Source organism: Salmo trutta, chromosome 29, assembly GCF_901001165.1.
Source record: "Salmo trutta chromosome 29, fSalTru1.1, whole genome shotgun sequence".
Lineage (NCBI taxonomy): Eukaryota > Metazoa > Chordata > Actinopteri > Salmoniformes > Salmonidae > Salmo > Salmo trutta.
In genome coordinates, this window is record NC_042985.1 from 12976530 (window position 1) to 12996117 (window position 19588).

The following is a 19588-nucleotide window of genomic DNA, read 5'->3' on the forward strand; positions in this document are numbered from 1 at the left end:
GCGTTTGATGCCCGCTTTCATTTTTGTCAGGAACCGGATATCCTCTTGAGATATGAGGTCCTCTTCTGTAGCTCTCTCATTGAAGTCGGATTCAAGCGTCTTGATAACGTCCAGTGCTGTGATTACCTCTCTTACGCGTGTTCTACAAACATAGTGTACTTGATTTGTGAGGTTGGAAGAAGATTGAAGACTTGGCATCACCTGCCTAACGATCATCTGATGACTCACTCCAATAGCGTCGCCATAGTCGATACATGGGTTTCCATAGCCGACTATGCTCCAGCCAAGGTCTGTTCTCTGAGCAATTGGCTGATTTCCCTTACCAGACACAATTTCTCTTGGAAGAAGAGCCTGGGAGCAATTGTAGCCAATTAAGAGACCGACATCACAGCTCTGTTGAGGAGCAATCTCGTCTGCAATGTGTTCAAGATGAGACCATGCTCTTGCCGTCTCTGGAGTAGGAATATGATCTCTGTTTGCAGGAATAAACTCTCTCGAGTAGGTCGTTGGCAGAGGGATTTTCTTCTCCAAGTAAAACCCTCTAACCTGCAAACCAGACAGCTTCTGGCTGGGCACAATGGTATTCCTTGAAGCCATTGTAGAGAGTTTCAGATGTACTGGCTCCTTCCTTGTATTCAGAGCTTTTGTTGTCTCTTCAAGGATAAAGGTGGTGTCGCCCTGGGTGTCAAGAAGTGCATACACGAGAACTTCACGATCGGGCTCGCTTGTGGTTGACACCCATACTGGAATGATTGTGGAGGTGTGAGTGTTGTTAATGTCCCTTACGACTCTGTTAGATATGGCCTCACTTGACGCACTTGTCCCCTTATCTTGTGGGGGCTCTGTCTTCCTATCCCTTGACCTTTCTTTAGTACGATCTTCGTGCAGGCAGGATGGATGCCTCCTCTGACACGTGTCACAGGTGTTCCTGTTATCACAATCTTTTGAACAATGCCCAGGCCTTAAACAGCCGAAGCACAATTTATTCTCTTGAACAAACTTTTTGTCGCTCTGCGGTGGGCTTATCCATGAACTTCCAACATTTGTGGAGACTATGACCTGACTTCTCACAGAAGACACAACTAGTGACAGTATCTTTCTCATCAGAGTTAGTTGACAATACCCTTGCTCCAGGGCTTTGAATCCTTGGTGTCTTAGGTTTTCCATCTTCGCTTGGTTTCAAAGCGTGAAGGGATGTTACAGGATTGCAAGCGATCTTGGCTTCTCTAGTGAGAAACTTCACAAACTGACTGAAGCTGGGAAAGGTCTCAGTTTCTTCTAAGATGTCTATGACCTTTCTATTCCATCTTGAAGTTAGCCAATCTGGAAGTTTAGCGAGGATCTTTTGGTTTTCATTACAGTCACTAAGCACCTCCAGGCCCTTACTCTGAGACATAGCAGCCTCACAGCTGCGAAGAAAATCTACAAGGTCTCTAAGTTCAAGACTGTCCTTGGATCCTATCTTAGGCCATGCATTGAGCTTATCTCTGAAGGACTTGGCGATGAGGAATTTGTTTCCGTACCTTTCGTCAAGAATGGTCCACGCAGCATGGTAGGCTGACTCTGTTCCTAACATAAAGTAACTTTCGATGGCTTTCTTGGCAGGCCCACCGACATATTTTCTTAAGTAATATATCTTCTCAGTTGCTGGTATGTTCTTCCTGTCTATCAGAGTCTGAAAAGAGACCTTCCAGTCAGTGAATGAGAGTGGTTCTCCATTGAATGTTACTGGTTCTGGTATGGGGAGGCGGCTTTCACTGATTGATTCCGCTAGTAACCTGAACATGGTCTTGGTGCTATCTTCATGTTGTGTGCTTGTCACAACATGTTGTGGTGAGAGACTGTGAGATGAGCCACTTCTGTGCATGACTTCTTTCACAGATTTGCAGTTAGAGGACGAGAAAAGAGAACTACTCTCTGAGTTTTCATCTTGCTCATACACTTGCATCCTCGCCTTGGCAGTATTTAGTTTCTTGAGCACTTCTAGGCGCTCTAACTCTCTACGCTCCTTCGTCTGGCAGCATTTTCTACCTCTAACTTGACTCGCAGCCTAGCTTCTTCTAAGCTGCGTTTCACAGCCTCAGCTTCTTGCTCCGCTGTCCTCTTCTTATCTTCATCTTCGAGTCTCTGAAGCTCTTCTAGTTGGCGTTCTTGCTCAACCATTACTTCTAAAGCTGCTTGGTTAGCAGCAACTTCCGCCGCAGCCTCTTGTCTCTTGACAGATGACACGCTTGAGTGTCTGGAGTTGACCTTTGAGTTGCTTTGAGACTGGGAGGAAATGCTTGAGGGCTGATAGTTGAGACTTGACTTATGTGAGAGTTCAGACATGCACAAGGAATTGCTGTCCTTCCAGTGCAGCTCTATCTGGTTACTTTGACCTTCTTCCCTGGCCTTTAGATGACACCTTACAGTCTTGATAATAGACATTGTAACTGCTTCACACGTATCAACTCTGCGGCGTATATCGTTGTCGGGAATGTCAATTTGACGCAAATTTACTTAAACAAGGTTTAGCTCTGTAGAGGTATGGCTGATCTTGTTTAAGAGGTCTTCTAGTAGGTCTTCAGAGCAACAGCCTGTCAGTGACAGTTTTGCTTTCTTTACCAGAGCCTTCCACTTCTCATAGCTCACTCTGAAACGATGTTCGAGCTGTCTCCACCTTTCGTCGCGCAGTTCTCTGCCCTTTTCAGTTAACCTGCGGACCCTCTCACCTTTTCGTGGCTCTTGTTGTGATGTCTCATTAGCAGCTTCTGTATCATCATTCGCTGGCAGCCGTGACTCAACACCAGTCTGGGTCTCTTCCTGCTGCTCTGTTTGTTCTGATGAAGGCTTGAAGTTTGCGAGGTGTTGCTGCAGCTGCTCAACTTGACCCACCCCATCTCTATCTCCTTTAGTGAAACTACCCTTTTCTGACATTCTAAATCAAATCAAATCAATTCTAGGTAAGGTTTGGATAAGTGAGTAGGTAATTTAAACCTTAGTACGTGGTATAAACATGTATAATGCTTGTAACAAAGTCTTGAACAAACACCTTACCAAACAATTACACTATTAACTTACAGGTGAAAATATAATGAATAGGTGTACGCTGACCCTTAATGTTTTGTCGCAATATATATATTGTTTTAGTAAGTATCAAATAATATTTTTCCAGTAATACACATAACAGCGATACATTAAGATAGAAAGAGCAAATGCATAATACCAGCGTCTTGATGAAATACACAACTATCTCCAGTCCTCACGAATTGTAATCTTAAAGTCTCTTATTAGCAGTTCACAAGGCTAGGGCCACCTTCAAACACCTTGACTTGTACATACGTGTCTGACTTTCCTGTTAGCCTTGACCTTATGTTGCCTCACAATGCTTCCTTATGTGGAGATTTTCTTCTTAGGTTGTAGGTAGGTGAAAAACTCTTATCTGGCAGATGACAGGGCATACCAGGATTTGGGTATCTTGTAGACGTTTACAGCTGGATGAGATTCTTCTTTCTCTCTTGCTCGTGAAGAGCATTGAGTTCTCACTTACATGAGTAGCTATATTTCAAGGTTGAACCAATGCAATAGGTATTTTATTGGCTTGCTAAATGAGCTGCTTTTCCTGAAAATGTCTATCTGATAAAGTTTTTAGTTCCTAGTTATTGTTCTTCTCATGCAATGTTACAGCCACAACATCCTAATCAAGTACTGAAGCATCTGCAGACCAGCGAGGAGGAGGAAAGCCTATAGAACAAGAATTACTAGCTAGTTATATCAGATAGACATTTTATTGGCTTGCTAAATGAGATGCTTTTCCTGAAAATGTCTCTGATAAAGTTACACTCTTAAAAAAAAAAGGTGCTATCCAGAACTTAAAAAGTTATTCAACTGACCCCATAGGAGAACTTTTTGAAGAACCCTTGTTGGTTCCAGGTGGAACCCTGTCCACGGAGGGTTCTACATGGAGCCCAAAATGGGTCTACCTGGAACCAAAAAGGGTTATACTATGGGGACAGCTGAAGAACCCTTTTGGAACCCTTTTTTCTAAGAGTATCTAGTTGTTCTAATGCAATGTCCATGTTACAGCCACAACATGATGATCATGTAGTCAAGCACATGAAGACTAGCGAGGAGAAGAAAAGCCTGCTTTGGATGAGCAAGGAAGAACAATAACAACTAGCTATATCAGAGAAACATGTTCAGGAAAAGCAGGGAGAGAGCAAGCTAGTAGTAGTAACATTATTATTTGAAACCTCACATGCGCATGTATCTGTGTTTATATTTAAGCAATAAGGCACCTCAGGGGTCTGTGGTGTATGGACAATATACCATGGATAAGGGCTGTTCTTATGCTCAACGCGGAGTGCCTGGATACAGCCCTTAGCCGTGGTATATTGGCCATATACCACAAACCCCCAAGGTGCCTTATTACTATTAAACTGGTTACCAACGTAATTACAACAGTAAATAAGTAATATTGACTCATACCCGTAGTATACGGTCTGATATACCATGTCTTGCTATCTGTCTCATGTTGTACCGATCATCATACCGATGGTCCCGTGTGGCTCAGTTGGTAGAGCATGGTGTTTGCAACGCCAGGGTTGTGGGTTCGATTCCCACGGGGGACCAGTACGGGGGGGAAAAAATGTATGAAATGTATGCACGCTCTGGATACGCTCTGGATAAGAGTGTCTGCTAAATGACTAAAATGTAAAAATGTAATCAACATGAACAAGACTGAATTCTGTTGAATTGGCAACTGGACTAAATTCTTGTTAGGAAGATGTTGCTGTTTAGAATGACATGTTTTTGACTGTTGATGTTCACAGGAATCTCTAAATGCTATGTTGAATGAGCGCCGCGGATAAAGGACAGGGAGGAAAACGGACAACTTCTTTCTACCACACCTTCACCAAGTCATACAATGTTTGCTTCATGAACAATTGTTACATCAGAAATAAATACAGAACTATTTTAGTTTATTCTGTTTCTGTTTTTTATGCTGGATGTGAGTAATTTAGCAGGTCTATAGTATAATGTATTGTTTTTAAACTTTTATTAAATATCTATTCTGTCAAAACTCACTTATTTTATGTTTGCTAAAATAATGTGTTTTCTACTGTTACTTTTTACATACTGATACAGTCTCAATTGTTTTGAGCTAGACTATGAGTTGGAAATGTGTACTGTAAATGTCTACTACCCTGTTTAAAGATTTTATGATTGAAATTAGCACTGTTTTTTTATAGTTTGTTTCTACTGTCTGGTGAGGAAGTGGGCAATATGGATACATTGGAGGAGGAAGGGAGAATTAATGACAAATCAGAACTTGGACAATGTCAGGGAATCAATAGGTAAATGTACAGCCTATCAATGACAAAATGAACGGGTTCAGAGGTAGCTGTCATGTCTGGCATCATTAAAGTGAAAATGTATTTTATCAAATCAATTCTCTGTAATTATTATTACGTGATTAAACTAATCATGTAAATGTAATTAACTAGGAAGTTGGGGCACCAAGGAAAATCTTCAGATTACAAAGTTCTAATTTTCCTAATTTAACTCTTCTCCATTTTAATATCTGATCAATTAGTCTTGTAATGAATTATTCTTTACCTCAAGTTAGTCTCATTCCAAACGTCGTAAATTGTTGGTTATCTGCACGAACCCAGCCTTTACTATGAATCATCCATACATCAATTGTCTTAATTATTTATTTTCTAACTAACTAAATAATCACAGAAATACACAAACAAACAAGTAGATATGGTTACAAGAAAATGATAGGGGGGTTCCCTTGTGGGCTAAGCCGATATGACGGCTTGGTGGACAAAGGGAAGTGGGTGTGGACTGAGAAGGGCGGGAAAGACAAAAGAGACACTACACAGTTGATAATTATAATAATTTAAATGCTAATCCTTTGCACATGAACGCTCACTCATTCGGGAATAATTGCAATCAATATATACTGCTCAAAAAAATAAAGGGAACACGTAAACAACACAATGTAACTCCAAGTCAATCACACTTCTGTGAAATCAAACTGTCCACTTAGGAAGCAACTGATTGACAATACATTTCACATGCTGTTGTGCAAATGGAATAGACAACAGGTGGAAATTATAGGCAATAAGCAAGACACCCCCAATAAAGGAGTGGTTCTGCAGGTGGTGACCATAGACCACTTCTCAGTTCCTATGCTTCCTGGCTGATGTTTTGGTCACTTTTAAATGCTGGCGGTGCTTTCACTCTAGTGGTAGCATGAGACGTAGTCTACAACCCACACAAGTGGCTCAGGTAGTGCAGCTCATCCAGGATGGCACATCAATGCGAGCTGTGAAAAGAAGGTTTGCTGTGTCTCAGCGTAGTGTCCAGAGTATGGAGGAGCTACCAGGAGACAGGCCAGTACATCAGGAGACGTGGAGGAGGCCGTAGGAGGGCAACAACCCAGCAGCAGGACCGCTACCTCCGCCTTTGTGCAAGGAGAAGCAGGAGGAGCACTGCCAGAGCACTGCCAAATGACCTCCAGCAGGCCACAAATGTGCATGTGTCTGCTCAAACGGTCAGAAACAGACTCCATGAGGGCCCGACGTCCACAGGTGGGGGTTGTGCTTTCAGCCCAACACCGTGCAGGACGTTTGGCATTTGCCAGAGAACACCAAGATTGGCAAATTCGCCACTGGCGCCCTGTGCTCTTCACAGATGAAAGCAGGTTCACACTGAGCACATGTGACAGACGTGACAGAGTCTGGAGACGCCGTAGAGAACGTTCTGCTGCCTGCAACATCCTCCAGCATGACCGGTTTGGCGGTGGGTCAGTCATGGTGTGGGGTGGCATTTCTTTGGGGGGCCACACAGCCCTCCATGTGCTCGCTCCATCCACCAACGCCACGTTGCACCACAGACTGTCCAGGAGTTGGTGGATGCTTTAGTCCAGGTCTGGGAGGAGATCCCTCAGGAGACCATCCGCCACCTCATCAGGAGCATGCCCAGGCGTTGTAGGGAGGTCATACAGGCACGTGGAGGCCACACACACTACTGAGCCTCATTTTGACTTGTTTTAAGGACATTACATCAAAGTTGGATCAGCCTGTAGTGTGGTTTTCCACTTTAATTTTGAGTGTGACTCCAAATCCAGACCTCCATGGGTTGATAAATTGGATTTCCATTGATTATTTTTGTGTGATTTTGTTGTCAGCACATTCAACTATGTAAAGAAAAAAGTATTTAATAAGATTATTTATTTCATTCAGATCTAGGATGTGTTGTTTAAGTGTTCCCTTTATTTTTTTGAGCAGTGTATATTTACACCCAGTGTGTCGTCGTGATCTCTGTTGGAATCGTCAGTCCTTCTGTTGGAAAGTTCATCCGAGCATCTCTCTGCTTCCCTGAAGTCTTTTGTGGTTAGAATTGGTACTTCAGAGTACCATTCAGAAATGTTCTTATAGAATAGATTTTTCGGCGGTTGTCGGTCTTCGCATCTCAGGTTGACATCATTTCTAGCTGCAGACTAGTAATTGGTATCAAAGATTTGCTCTTATTCTGTCGGGATCGATAATCTCAGAGTTTAAACATTTCCCGCCGTGTAGCTAATGCTCCACGTGGTATGGTTAGGAATTCAACAACCATTACAACCTTAGCTTAGACTGAGGTTTTTGGGGTCTCTACTCAAACCTTTGCCCCCTCAACTGACCGAGGTATGCGTGGTCTGAAGAGGATTTCCTCAGGAGAGGGTTTTATTCGTAACAGTAGAAAAGGGCTGTTCCATGATGCCAGATCATGTCTGTGCTCATGGGGGCGGGCCAATGACTTAGTTAAACTTTAAAGGGAATACAATTCTCTTTCATTACATCATTTCACAAATAGTTTCATCTTTACTCATTCATTTTATACAATAATTAGACGCAAACCTCTAACGGAGCCACCTGTATAAACAGAGTTATGGTAATGTGGCTGTATTGTCTTTCATGATTTCACAAACATGAAACAAAACGGACCAGGTCAAAGCTGGTTTCTCCACCGACCGTTTACACATTCTCCAAAACATGGATATTGTTCAGTTCTCAAGTTCTGTGATGTAGAAGAAGTTCCTTTGTTCTACTGTGAAACTCTCTCTCTCTATACTGCATGGCCAGGAGGAGAGCGTCTCCTCCAGGAATTTACGACCTGAGATAACAGAACCTGGGTGTAGGAGAGGGGGATGCCACGATCTATACCCAGAAAGGGCCACGTCGTGACATAGCCTTAACATGCAAATATCTAATGTTATCTTATGTACTGGACAGAGGCTAGCCAGCTATTCTCAAAACATTGTATTACCAACTTGAGCAGTGACATATCAGTTTGCAGCACATTTTCACATGGACATATAAACACTGAAGAAAAATATAAATGCATCATGTAAAGTGTTGCTTTTATGAGCTGAAATAAAGATGCCAGACAGTTTCCATACGCACAAAAAGCTTATTTCTCTCAAATGTTGCACCCTGGTCCTTCCTCCACTGCCTCCTTAACAGTTTATAAATTCCTTTTTAGAAAACATTTTAATCCGGTCTTTGTGTTTTGGAAAGTATAGTGACTATTATTGCTTTAATTTATTTATCAAACAAATGGAGTTTTGGAAAAGTAGGTACTTTTCGCAAAACAATCCCATCTGGTGGATGGAAAGTGTTGTATATATTTTTTTCACATGGACTTAGAGCTTGATACCTCAGACGATGAAAAATGATGGATAGCTAATTCAAATAAATACCTTTATGAATTATGAAGCCTTTATGTGCTTTTTTCAATACATGAATGCTTAAAAAAATCACAAATGTGACGTTATCTACCAAATAAGTTGTTTTCTAAAATTATTAAAAAGCAACTACAAAAACGCAATTCCTTACCCCCCTGAACAGGTGTAATGAACACGTGTTAATATGTGGCCATAACAAGCGTTCTAATCACCTGTAAATGCACACTGAACAGTTGTAATGCACAATGACAGTAAAACAGTCATTGAAATTGTTGAGGGGTGATGTCTTTCTGGTTTCATTCTACAAAATGTCCTTTAGAGTGTAGTTTGAACTGGTGTACAAACCCAAAAGTAAAAGATGCAAAAACAAAACTTAAGAATGGGAAGCATAGAAATAGCATACATAGAACAGATCTACCACTTCTTAGACTTGCTTTCAAATCGAATGATAGAAAAGTGAGTTATAGATCTATGTTAATTTGGTCAGGTTGCCCAAAAAGTTACATAATTGCCACTTTAATGTTCCACAAAATTCTCATACATTTTTTAAAATTATGCATATACTCTAATTTATCCTTCTTTACAATAAAGTAGTAAGTGTCCCACTTTGCCAATCAAGGTGTCCCAATTTGCCAGTATCGACTGAAAAAAATGTAGTCTCAGGACATGTGTTTGAAAAAGTAATCCATCCTGTATTTAATATTTATTTATTTTGTATAAGTTAATGGAGTTCTTAAGCTATTTAGAATGTTATCATGTTGGGGGTTAAGACATTGGGATGATTCTGTAAAGTGTTCGGAAAAGCAAATTACAGAAAGTGTCCCACTTTACCAATACAATATCATTTACAGTTGAAGTCGGAAGTTTACATACACTTAGGTTGGAGTCAATAAAACTTGTTTTTCAACTACTCCACAAATTTCTAGTTTACAAATTATAGTTTTGGCAAGTCGGTTAGGACATCTACTTTGTGCATGACACAAGTAATTTTTCCAACAAATGTTTACACACAGATTATTTCACTTATAATTCACTGTATCACAATTCCAGTGGGTCAGAAGTTTACATACACTATGTTGACTGTGCCTTTAAACAGCTTGGAAAATTCCAGAAAATGATGACATGGTTTTAGAAGTTTCTGATAGGCCAATTGACATCATTTGAGTCAATTAGAGGTGTACCTGTGGATGTATTTCAAGGCCTACCTTCAAACTCAGTGCCTCTTTGCTTGACATCATGGGAAAATCAAAAGAAATCAGCCAAGACCTCAGAAAAAAAATTGGTTGGTTCAAAATTGGTTGGTCTGGTTCATCCGTGGGATTAATTTCCAAACGCCTGAAGGTTCATCTGTACAATCAATAGTACGCAAGTATAAACACCATGGGACCACGCAGCCGTCATACCACTCAGGAAGGAGACGCTTTTTGTCTTCTAGAGATGAACATACTTTGGTGCGAAAAGTGCAAATAAATCCCAGAACAACAGCAAAGGACCTTGTGAAGATGCTGGAGGAAACAGGTACAAAAAGTATCTCTATCCACAGTAAAACGAGTCCTATATCTACATAACCTGAAAGGCCGCACAGCAAGGAAGAAGCCACTGCTCCAAAACCGCCATAAAAAAGCCAGACTACGGTTTGCAGTTGCACATGGGGACAAAGATCTTACGTTTTGGAGAAATGTCCTCTGGTCTGATGAAACAAAAATAGAACTGTTTGGCCATAATGACCATTGTTATGTTTGGAGGAAAAAGTGGAGGCTGTTATAGCAGCAAAGGGGGGACCAATTCCATATTAATACCCATGATTTTGGTAGTGTATTTCATGTCAGACATTTTCAAAAAATTCTAAAAACATGTTTTCACTTTGTAATTATGGGGTATTGTGTGTATATGGGTGAGATTTTTTTTTATTTAATGTATTTTGAATTCAGGCTGTAACACAACAAAATTGAATAAGTCAAGGGTATGATTACTTTCTAAAAGCACTGTATAACCCACTAACAGACCTTATAACCAGAGAGGAAGAGGCGATAGATCATATTTTTTGCCAAATAGCTAGATAGCTACTTTATCACGTCATGCATGGTTTGTTTGTGGCCCTGGTAACAATAACTAATGGTAGCTAGCTGGAGTGATGTGTGCATCATTCTCCTCCTAAAATGCACTGCATAGTCATTCTGATGTCTGCATTGGCCTGCATCATTTACGGTGATAAGGTCCCTGCCATATGCGCTTCATGGAGCAGCGCAGAGCTGTTGTGAAGGAAGTTGTCAAGGAAGTGAGTTTGTGTTTATACAGGACCTCCTGCCCTCACCTACCGTCAACCAATCATGTCAATGCAGAGCGATACAGAGCCCTCGCATTGTTACAACATTTGAGAGACGCAATGCGGTGCAGAGCTCAATTTGGCCTCTGCATGCCTCTGGATCACACCCTCTATATGGAGCCTCTGAACACATTTTCAAGCATAAATTGTCTTTTACCCCCCCATGTGTGTCCGTCCCAGGCTAGATAGCTCCCTCATGCTCCTCTGTTGTGTAATGGAAGACATGTAGCTTGGGGCTAATAACCAATGATATATATATATAAACCCTGGATTGCTGATGCTATGTATTGGGCATTGAGAGGCTTTGAAGCCACTGGTCGGCCATATTGTCACTCCCCAGTAGGCGCAGTCCTCCCTCCATAGCAGTGTTTCTCAACTCTGGTCCTCGTGTACCCCCAACAGAACACATTTTTGTTGTAGCCCTGGACAAAAGGATCTGATTCAATGTGTCAAGGTCCTGATGATAAGTTGAGTGGTAGGATCAGGTGTGCTTGTCCAGGGGGCCGTAACAAAAATATGTACTGTTGGGGGGAACTGGAGGACTGAAACACTGCTTCATAGGAATTCATGGATTTCTACAGTATTTCAATTAAATATTTCAAGGACAAAATTACATGTATTTAAGTATAATTTTTTTGTAGTGGGGACACTATCGTTAGTAATCTCAAACATATACTATAAGGAAAATATTTGTATATATTTTTTATGTTTGGCTCACATAATATAATTAAGGTGTCTATAATATAATAAATATGGCAAAAATAAATGTAGACATTAATAAATGCATTTCTATAGCTTCCAAAATATTTTTTACAACGGTGTTGGAGTGCCAAGTTGGAGGTTCAGTGGCTTCAACACAGCGCCCCCTATCTGTCATCTAGTGTATATATAAATCATTGCTAATAACCAAGGACTGAACACAAGAAAGGTTGGCGTACCCAACTATTGTATTATTCTGCATTATGTTCAACATTTGAGAATAATGTAACCAACCTATTGTCTTCTAATGTCATGTGTCTGACCGTCTTGATGGACACAAATTATGAGGAAAAATAAGAGTAACTCAACATTTTATTCCTTCTTCATAATACATTAATTAAAATATTACAGATAAATATGATAAGGACTGAGTCTTATAAAAGACAATGGTTAAAACACAGAAATAAATCAAGCATTTCTATATTGAAAATATACAGCCACATAAGTTGATTTACATTTTCCTGTTCTGTTTAATAGATTTTCATCACAGTGTGTGTGTGTGCGTGTGTGTGTGCATGTGTGCGTGAGTGCGTACATTAAGGTAGTAAATGATCCCTTCATTATTTCCCTAGACATTCAACTAGTAGCTACTTGTGTGGAATATACACATCTATACAAAGTATTGTACAGTATTCTTCAATGGATATCAAACTAATCGTAATTTTTTTTATCAAGTTATCAACGCCACTAGTAGCATTTGAATATAATAAAAACAAACTGTTATTTGTATATTGATCACTTTATGCATAGGTAATTTGTTTGCTATATTGTTCATATCCTAGAACACCATCATATTTGTGCATACTAGCCTACATACACAGTGTACAAAACATTAAGGACACCTTTCTGAGTTGCCCGCAGAACAGCCTCAATTAGCATTCCACAGGAATGCTGGCCCATGTTGACTCCAATGCTTTCCACAGTCAAGTTGGCTGGATGTCCTTTGGGTGGTGGACCATTCTTGATACACACGGGAAACTGTTGAGTGTGAAAAACCCAGCAGCATTACAGTTCTTGACACAAACTGGTGCGCCTGACACCTACTACCATACCCCGTTCAAAAGCACTTAAATATTTTGTCTTGCCCATTCACCCTCCTAATGGCACTCATACACAATCCATGTGTCAATTGTCTCAAGGCTTAAAAATCCTTCTTTAACCTGTCTCCTCCCGTTCATCTATAATGATTGACGTGGATTTAACAAGTGACATCAATAAGGGATCATAGCTTTCACCTGGATTCACCTGGTCAGTCTATGTCATGGAAAGAGCAGGTGCCCTTAATGTTTTGTACACTCAGTGTATATCATCTGTTGTTCCCCCAAAAGAAGAATTATACATATAGGCTAGCTGCGAGCAGCAATGACCCGGGCCCAAGCCTTTTTACCCTTTCTCATAATATAGAATAATATAATTTATGCCATTTATCAGAGACTTTTATCTAAAGCAACTTACTGTCATGCGTGCCAAAAATGTTTTAAGGTAGTGGACAAGTGTACATTTAAGGAAAAAGTATACCGTATTGAGATGTGTAGCCAGCAGGGGGCTCCAACTAGCCTGGGACCAGTCTGTCATCTAACATCCCAGTCGTATACCAAAGATTTACCAGATGTATTGGGTCACCAATTTACACCATCCCTCCAAGTTTGGTCTCTGTAGGTCGAACTATTTAAGCACTATAGCTCTCTTAAAATTGTAATAATAATAATATGTCAGAATAATAATATCCTTAACAATAACACTAACTGTAAGTTGCTCTGGATAAGAGCATCTGTTACATGACAAATATATATAATAATAACAGTTTTCCGGCCCGATTCAGGGCTTGGACCCCTAATTATGCACCACATGTACAATTCCAACAGGGTGCAGCATAGGCACTGGCAGTGTAACTGACCCATCCCAGGCAGTGTCCGGTCCTTGCGCCCATATATCCCTGAGTCCATATGTCTGTGTTGCGTCGTCACTATTTGATCATGCTAGAAAAGACGGAAGAGCATCACTTTCTAACCTTTAACCTTTCCTATAACCTTATCCCTAACCATCACCTTTTCATTTAAACTGATAGCAACTAACTCCTGGATATTGATGAAAGTGCCTTGGTTGTCCCTTGTGGCATGGCCATCTAGTGACTGCTGAGAGGGTTGGTCTATGAGTAGAAGGTGAGGACGCTCTTGTGGTTGCCTCTGATCAACATGGTGGGAGGGAGGTTCTTGGTGAGGATGTCCAACCAGGCCATGTAGAGGTGGTCAGAGACTGAGCCTAGACGGGCGATGGGCATACTCCTGCAAAGTGGGAAGTACAGTATTACACCTAAGTTATCTAAACAGTTGGCTATTAGCAGCAGGGTCACCACTATATGGCTGTGTGTGTCTCAGGGGGATTTCACACATGCGTCTAATACACAGTTGAAACAGGACAGATATAAGCACCAACCAAATGATTATTATTGTTGTTATTATTATTATTGTTATATTCCTCAGTTAGCTTCATAGTTCTGTGACACATTGGACTATCATATTTCTGTATTTTTTACAGAGAGATTGATAGATGATGATATGACTCTTGTTGGTGTCTCTTATAATTAGGGCCTAGAGTTTTTCCTGAACACATGGTGACCTGACCAGGAAAAAGTCTACAGTATATTGTACTTACACTATGATGAGGTTGGCAGCTCGGGAGTTCTCCTGCAGTAGTTCATTCAGCCTGACCTGGAGGTTGGTCTGGAGGGGAGAGGACACAAAGTGGTGGTGGGTCACATGGTTGGTATGACAACCATGTAAGGCTTCAGTGAAAACACAGCTGTCTACTTCTGTTGCTACTGCATCATGGGACTGTTAGATTCTATTGTCCAGATTACATTCTACTACAAGAAGATAGAGTTGAACACAGTGCTTGACTTGGACTGAAAAAGTTCCGGTACTCATTTCTGGTGCAGGGACAGTCTTCCCTGTGGCTCAGTTGGTAGAGCATGGTGTGTGCAACGCCAGGGTTGTGGGTTCGATTCCAACGGGGGGCCAGTACAAATAAAAAAAAATGAAATGGTATGAAATGTATGCATTCACTACTGTAAGTTGCTCTGGATAAGAGCGTCTGCTAAATGACTAAAATGTAAAAAATGTATATTTAGGTGCAGGAGTTCTACAATACTTTGGAGCTAATATTCTATAAGAAGAAAAGGAGCTCAAGCAATGGAACATTTGAGGTGCTGGTACTCAGCCCCGGTGAGCTGCCCAAGTCAAGCACTGGCTGAGCATGTTCATTCATGTTGTACTGCAATGAGCACAGTAAGTGGTTGTTAATCAGTTATTGGTCTCTGTGGTGAGCACTGAGCAGTGGTCTGTCTCTAGACTCCACCTTTTCCTCGAAGGTGTCCAGCTCGGCGTCAGAGATCTTCCAGGGGCTGTCTTTCCTCAGAGCCTCGGCCAGAGTGGTGCTCTTTGACCCCTCGTGAAGACGGAATGGCTCGATCATGTCCTCAAACATCTTCCAGCTGGGGGACGAACACAGACAGGAGTTATCAGGATTAATCAGGTATTAATCACTGATCCTATGACTTCAGATATCAGGAATATTATATTTTACTTGTGCATGTTGTCATTCATCTTGGCACCCAGAATGAAATCGGGTACTCTGACAGCAGAGATGCACCAGTTTGAAGCTGGGGATGATTAGCCATGATGTATTCATTCATGTGAGTTGTCTTTTCTTGTGGAAATACTGAATGAGACAAAGTTGTGCGTCTGTTTTATATAGTCATTAACTATCTCACTATAATAGAGCCTTTATCCATTTCCTGACTGGTGTTGCTTTTGGCTGACTGCTGATCACATCCCTGACGTGTGGTTGGTCAGCTGAGAGTGACCTCACGGCTACAGTACAGAATGTCTGGAATCTCTGCCACCACAGCATGTGAGCGACAGTGTGTGTGTGTGTGTGTGTGTGTGTGTGTGTGTGAGCAATCACATCTCCCCAAGGTTGTCTCTCTCTCTGTGTGTGTGTGTGTGTGTGTGTGTGTGTGTGTGTTTGTGTGTGTATTACCTGTTAGAGTTGGGGTTTTGGGTGATGTCGTCGATGACGTGGATGTCTGCATATTTGATCCTGAACTTCTCCAGCAGAGACTTCATCCTATAAACACAGACACACAGAGAGTCACACACTGATCACCACTGCTATGTGCTGCGATATAAAATGTCTTATTTCCAAAGATGTGCTTGTTTAGCCAGTCTGTTTCTGCTCTCTTGCCAACTCCTTATGGAATTGTAATGTGTGGCATGACCATGGCAGCAATGGATTAGTGACAAGTACAAACAGATCTGGGACCAGGCTAGTGGTTGTTAATGATTAGACTGTATTCCGGATCTTCCTCTGTTCATAAATGATTGAAATTGATCATATGTACTCATGTCTGTCCTGCTCGACGCGTCCCGGCTGGCCAGCGATGAAGATCCTCATCTTACAGTCCTTGAACTTCTTACGGGTGGTCAGGATGTAGGGCAGCAGTAGGGTTAGACCTGACACACAGACACACAGACAGAGAGAGAGAGACCGTGAGCGAGAGAGAGACAGTGAGAGAGAGAGAGACAGAGTGTGTGTGAGAGTAAGAGAGGGAGAGAGACAGTGAGTGAAAGAGAGACAGTGAGTGAAAGAGAGACAGTGAGTGAAAGAGAGACAGTGAGTGAAAGAGAGACAGTGAGAGAGAGAGAGACAGACAGACAGACAGACAGACAGACATAACGTGTGAGAGAGAGAGAAACAGAGAGACAGGCAGAGAAAGAGAGAGCGTGAGGGAGGGAGGTAGGTAGCTATTTCATTCTATAAGCCTATTATGTGAAGAGAGTGATATAGACATGCTGTGGTCTATAATGAAGAGTGATATAGACATGCTGGGGTCTATAATGAAGAGAGTGATATAGACATGCTGGGGTCTATAATGAAGAGAGTGATATAGACATGCTGTGGTCTATAATGAAGAGTGATATAGACATGCTGTGGTCTATAATGAAGAGAGTGATATAGACATGCTGGGGTCTATAATGAAGAGAGTGATATAGTCATGCTGTGGTCTATAATGAAGAGAGTGATATAGACATGCTGGGGTCTATAATGAAGAGTGATATAGACATGCTGTGGTCTATAATGAAGAGTGATATAGACATGCTGTGGTCTATAATGAAGAGTGATATAGACATGCTGTGGTCTATAATGAAGAGTGATATAGACATGCTGTGGTCTATAATGAAGAGTGATATAGACATGCTGGGGTCTATAATGAAGAGTGATATAGACATGCTGTGGTCTATAATGAAGAGTGATATAGACATGCTGGGGTCTATAATGAAGAGTGATATAGACATGCTGTGGTCTATAATGAAGAGAGTGATATAGACATGCTGGGGTCTATAATGAAGAGTGATATAGACATGCTGTGGTCTATAATGAAGAGTGATATAGACATGCTGTGGTCTATAATGAAGAGAGTGATATAGACATGCTGTGGTCTATAATGAAGAGTGATATAGACATGCTGGGGTCTATAATGAAGAGAGTGATATAGACATGCTGGGGTCTATAATGAAGAGTGATATAGACATGCTGTGGTCTATAATGAAGAGAGTGATATAGACATGCTGGGGTCTATAATGAAGAGAGTGATATAGTCATGCTGTGGTCTATAATGAAGAGTGATATAGACATGCTGTGGTCTATAATGAAGAGTGATATAGACATGCTGTGGTCTATAATGAAGAGTGATATAGACATGCTGGGGTCTATAATGAAGAGTGATATAGACATGCTGTGGTCTATAATGAAGAGTGATATAGACATGCTGTGGTCTATAATGAAGAGTGATATAGACATGCTGTGGTCTATAATGAAGAGAGTGATATAGACATGCTGGGGTCTATAATGAAGAGACTGATATAGACATGCTGTGGTCTATAATGAAGAGTGATATAGACATGCTGGGGTCTATAATGAAGAGTGATATAGACATGCTGTGGTCTATAATGAAGAGTGATATAGACATGCTGTGGTCTATAATGAAGAGTGATTTAGACATGCTGTGGTCTATAATGAAGAGTGATATAGACATGCTGGGGTCTATAATGAAGAGAGTGATATAGACATGCTGGGGTCTATAATGAAGAGAGTGATATAGACATGCTGGGGTCTATAATGAAGAGAGTGATATAGACATGCTGTGGTCTATAATGAAGAGAGTGATATAGACATGCTGTGGTCTATAATGAAGAGAGTGATATAGACATGCTGTGGTCTATAATGAAGAGAGTGATATAGACATGCTGGGGTCTATAATGAAGAGAGTGATATAGACATGCTGTGGTCTATAATGAAGAGTGATATAGACATGCTGTGGTCTATAATGAAGAGAGTGATATAGACATGCTGTGGTCTATAATGAAGAGTGATATAGACATGCTGTGGTCTATAATGAAGAGAGTGATATAGACATGCTGGGGTCTATAATGAAGAGTGATATAGACATGCTGTGGTCTATAATGAAGAGTGATATAGACATGCTGGGGTCTATAATGAAGAGAGTGATATAGACATGCTGGGGTCTATAATGAAGAGAGTGATATAGACATGCTGTGGTCTATAATGAAGAGTGATATAGACATGCTGGGGTCTATAATGAAGAGAGTGATATAGACATGCTGGGGTCTATAATGAAGAGAGTGATATAGACATGCTGGGGTCTATAATGAAGAGTGATATAGACATGCTGTGGTTTATAATGAAGAGTGATATAGACATGCTGTGGTCTATAATGAAGAGTGATATAGACATGCTGGGGTCTATAATGAAGAGTGATATAGACATGCTGGGGTCTATAATGAAGAGTGATATAGACATGCTGTGGTCTAATGAAGAGTGATATAGACATGCTGTGGTCTAATGAAGAGTGATATAGACATGCTGGGGTCTATAATGAAGAGTGATATAGACATGCTGGGGTCTATAATGAAGAGTGATATAGACATGCTGGGGTCTATAATGAAGAGTGATATAGACATGCTGTGGTCTATAATGAAGAGTGATATAGACATGCTGGGGTCTATAATGAAGAGTGATATAGACATGCTGGGGTCTATAATGAAGAGAGTGATATAGACATGCTGTGGTCTATAATGAAGAGTGATATAGACATGCTGGGGTCTATAATGAAGAGTGATATAGACATGCTGTGGTCTATAATGAAGAGAGTGATATAGACATGCTGTGGTCTATAATGAAGAGTGATATAGACATGCTGGGGTCTATAATGAAGAGTGATATAGACATGCTGGGGTCTATAATGAAGAGAGTGATATAGACATGCTGTGGTCTATAATGAAGAGTGATATAGACATGCTGGGGTCTATAATGAAGAGAGTGATATAGACATGCTGGGGTCTATAATGAAGAGTGATATAGACATGCTGTGGTCTATAATGAAGAGTGATATAGACATGCTGGGGTCTATAATGAAGAGTGATATAGACATGCTGGGGTCTATAATGAAGAGTGATATAGACATGCTGGGGTCTATAATGAAGAGAGTGATATAGACATGCTGTGGTCTATAATAAAGAGAGTGATATAGACATGCTGTGGTCTATAATGAAGAGTAATATAGACATGCTGTGGTCTATAATGAAGAGAGTGATATAGACATGCTGTGGTCTATAATGAAGAGAGTGATATAGACATGCTGTGGTCTATAATGAAGAGTGATATAGACATGCTGGGGTCTATAATGAAGAGTGATATAGACA

General features: G+C 40.9%; 1 protein-coding gene across 1 annotated transcript in view; it reads right to left on the reverse strand.

The window, feature by feature from the left end:
- Positions 1-12997: 12997 nt before the first annotated feature.
- The window catches only part of LOC115166949 (solute carrier family 12 member 1), a 34876-nt gene continuing 28285 nt past the window's right edge, over positions 12998-19588 (reverse strand). Inside the window, exons 22-26 of the mRNA XM_029720918.1 lie at positions 16207-16318; positions 15846-15932; positions 15162-15297; positions 14460-14527; positions 12998-14089 (exon numbers count right to left, since the gene is read on the reverse strand). Coding sequence (XP_029576778.1) covers positions 13954-14089; positions 14460-14527; positions 15162-15297; positions 15846-15932; positions 16207-16318 — 539 coding nt within the window. The 3' untranslated portion in view covers positions 12998-13953. The remainder of the gene's footprint in view (positions 14090-14459; positions 14528-15161; positions 15298-15845; positions 15933-16206; positions 16319-19588) is intronic.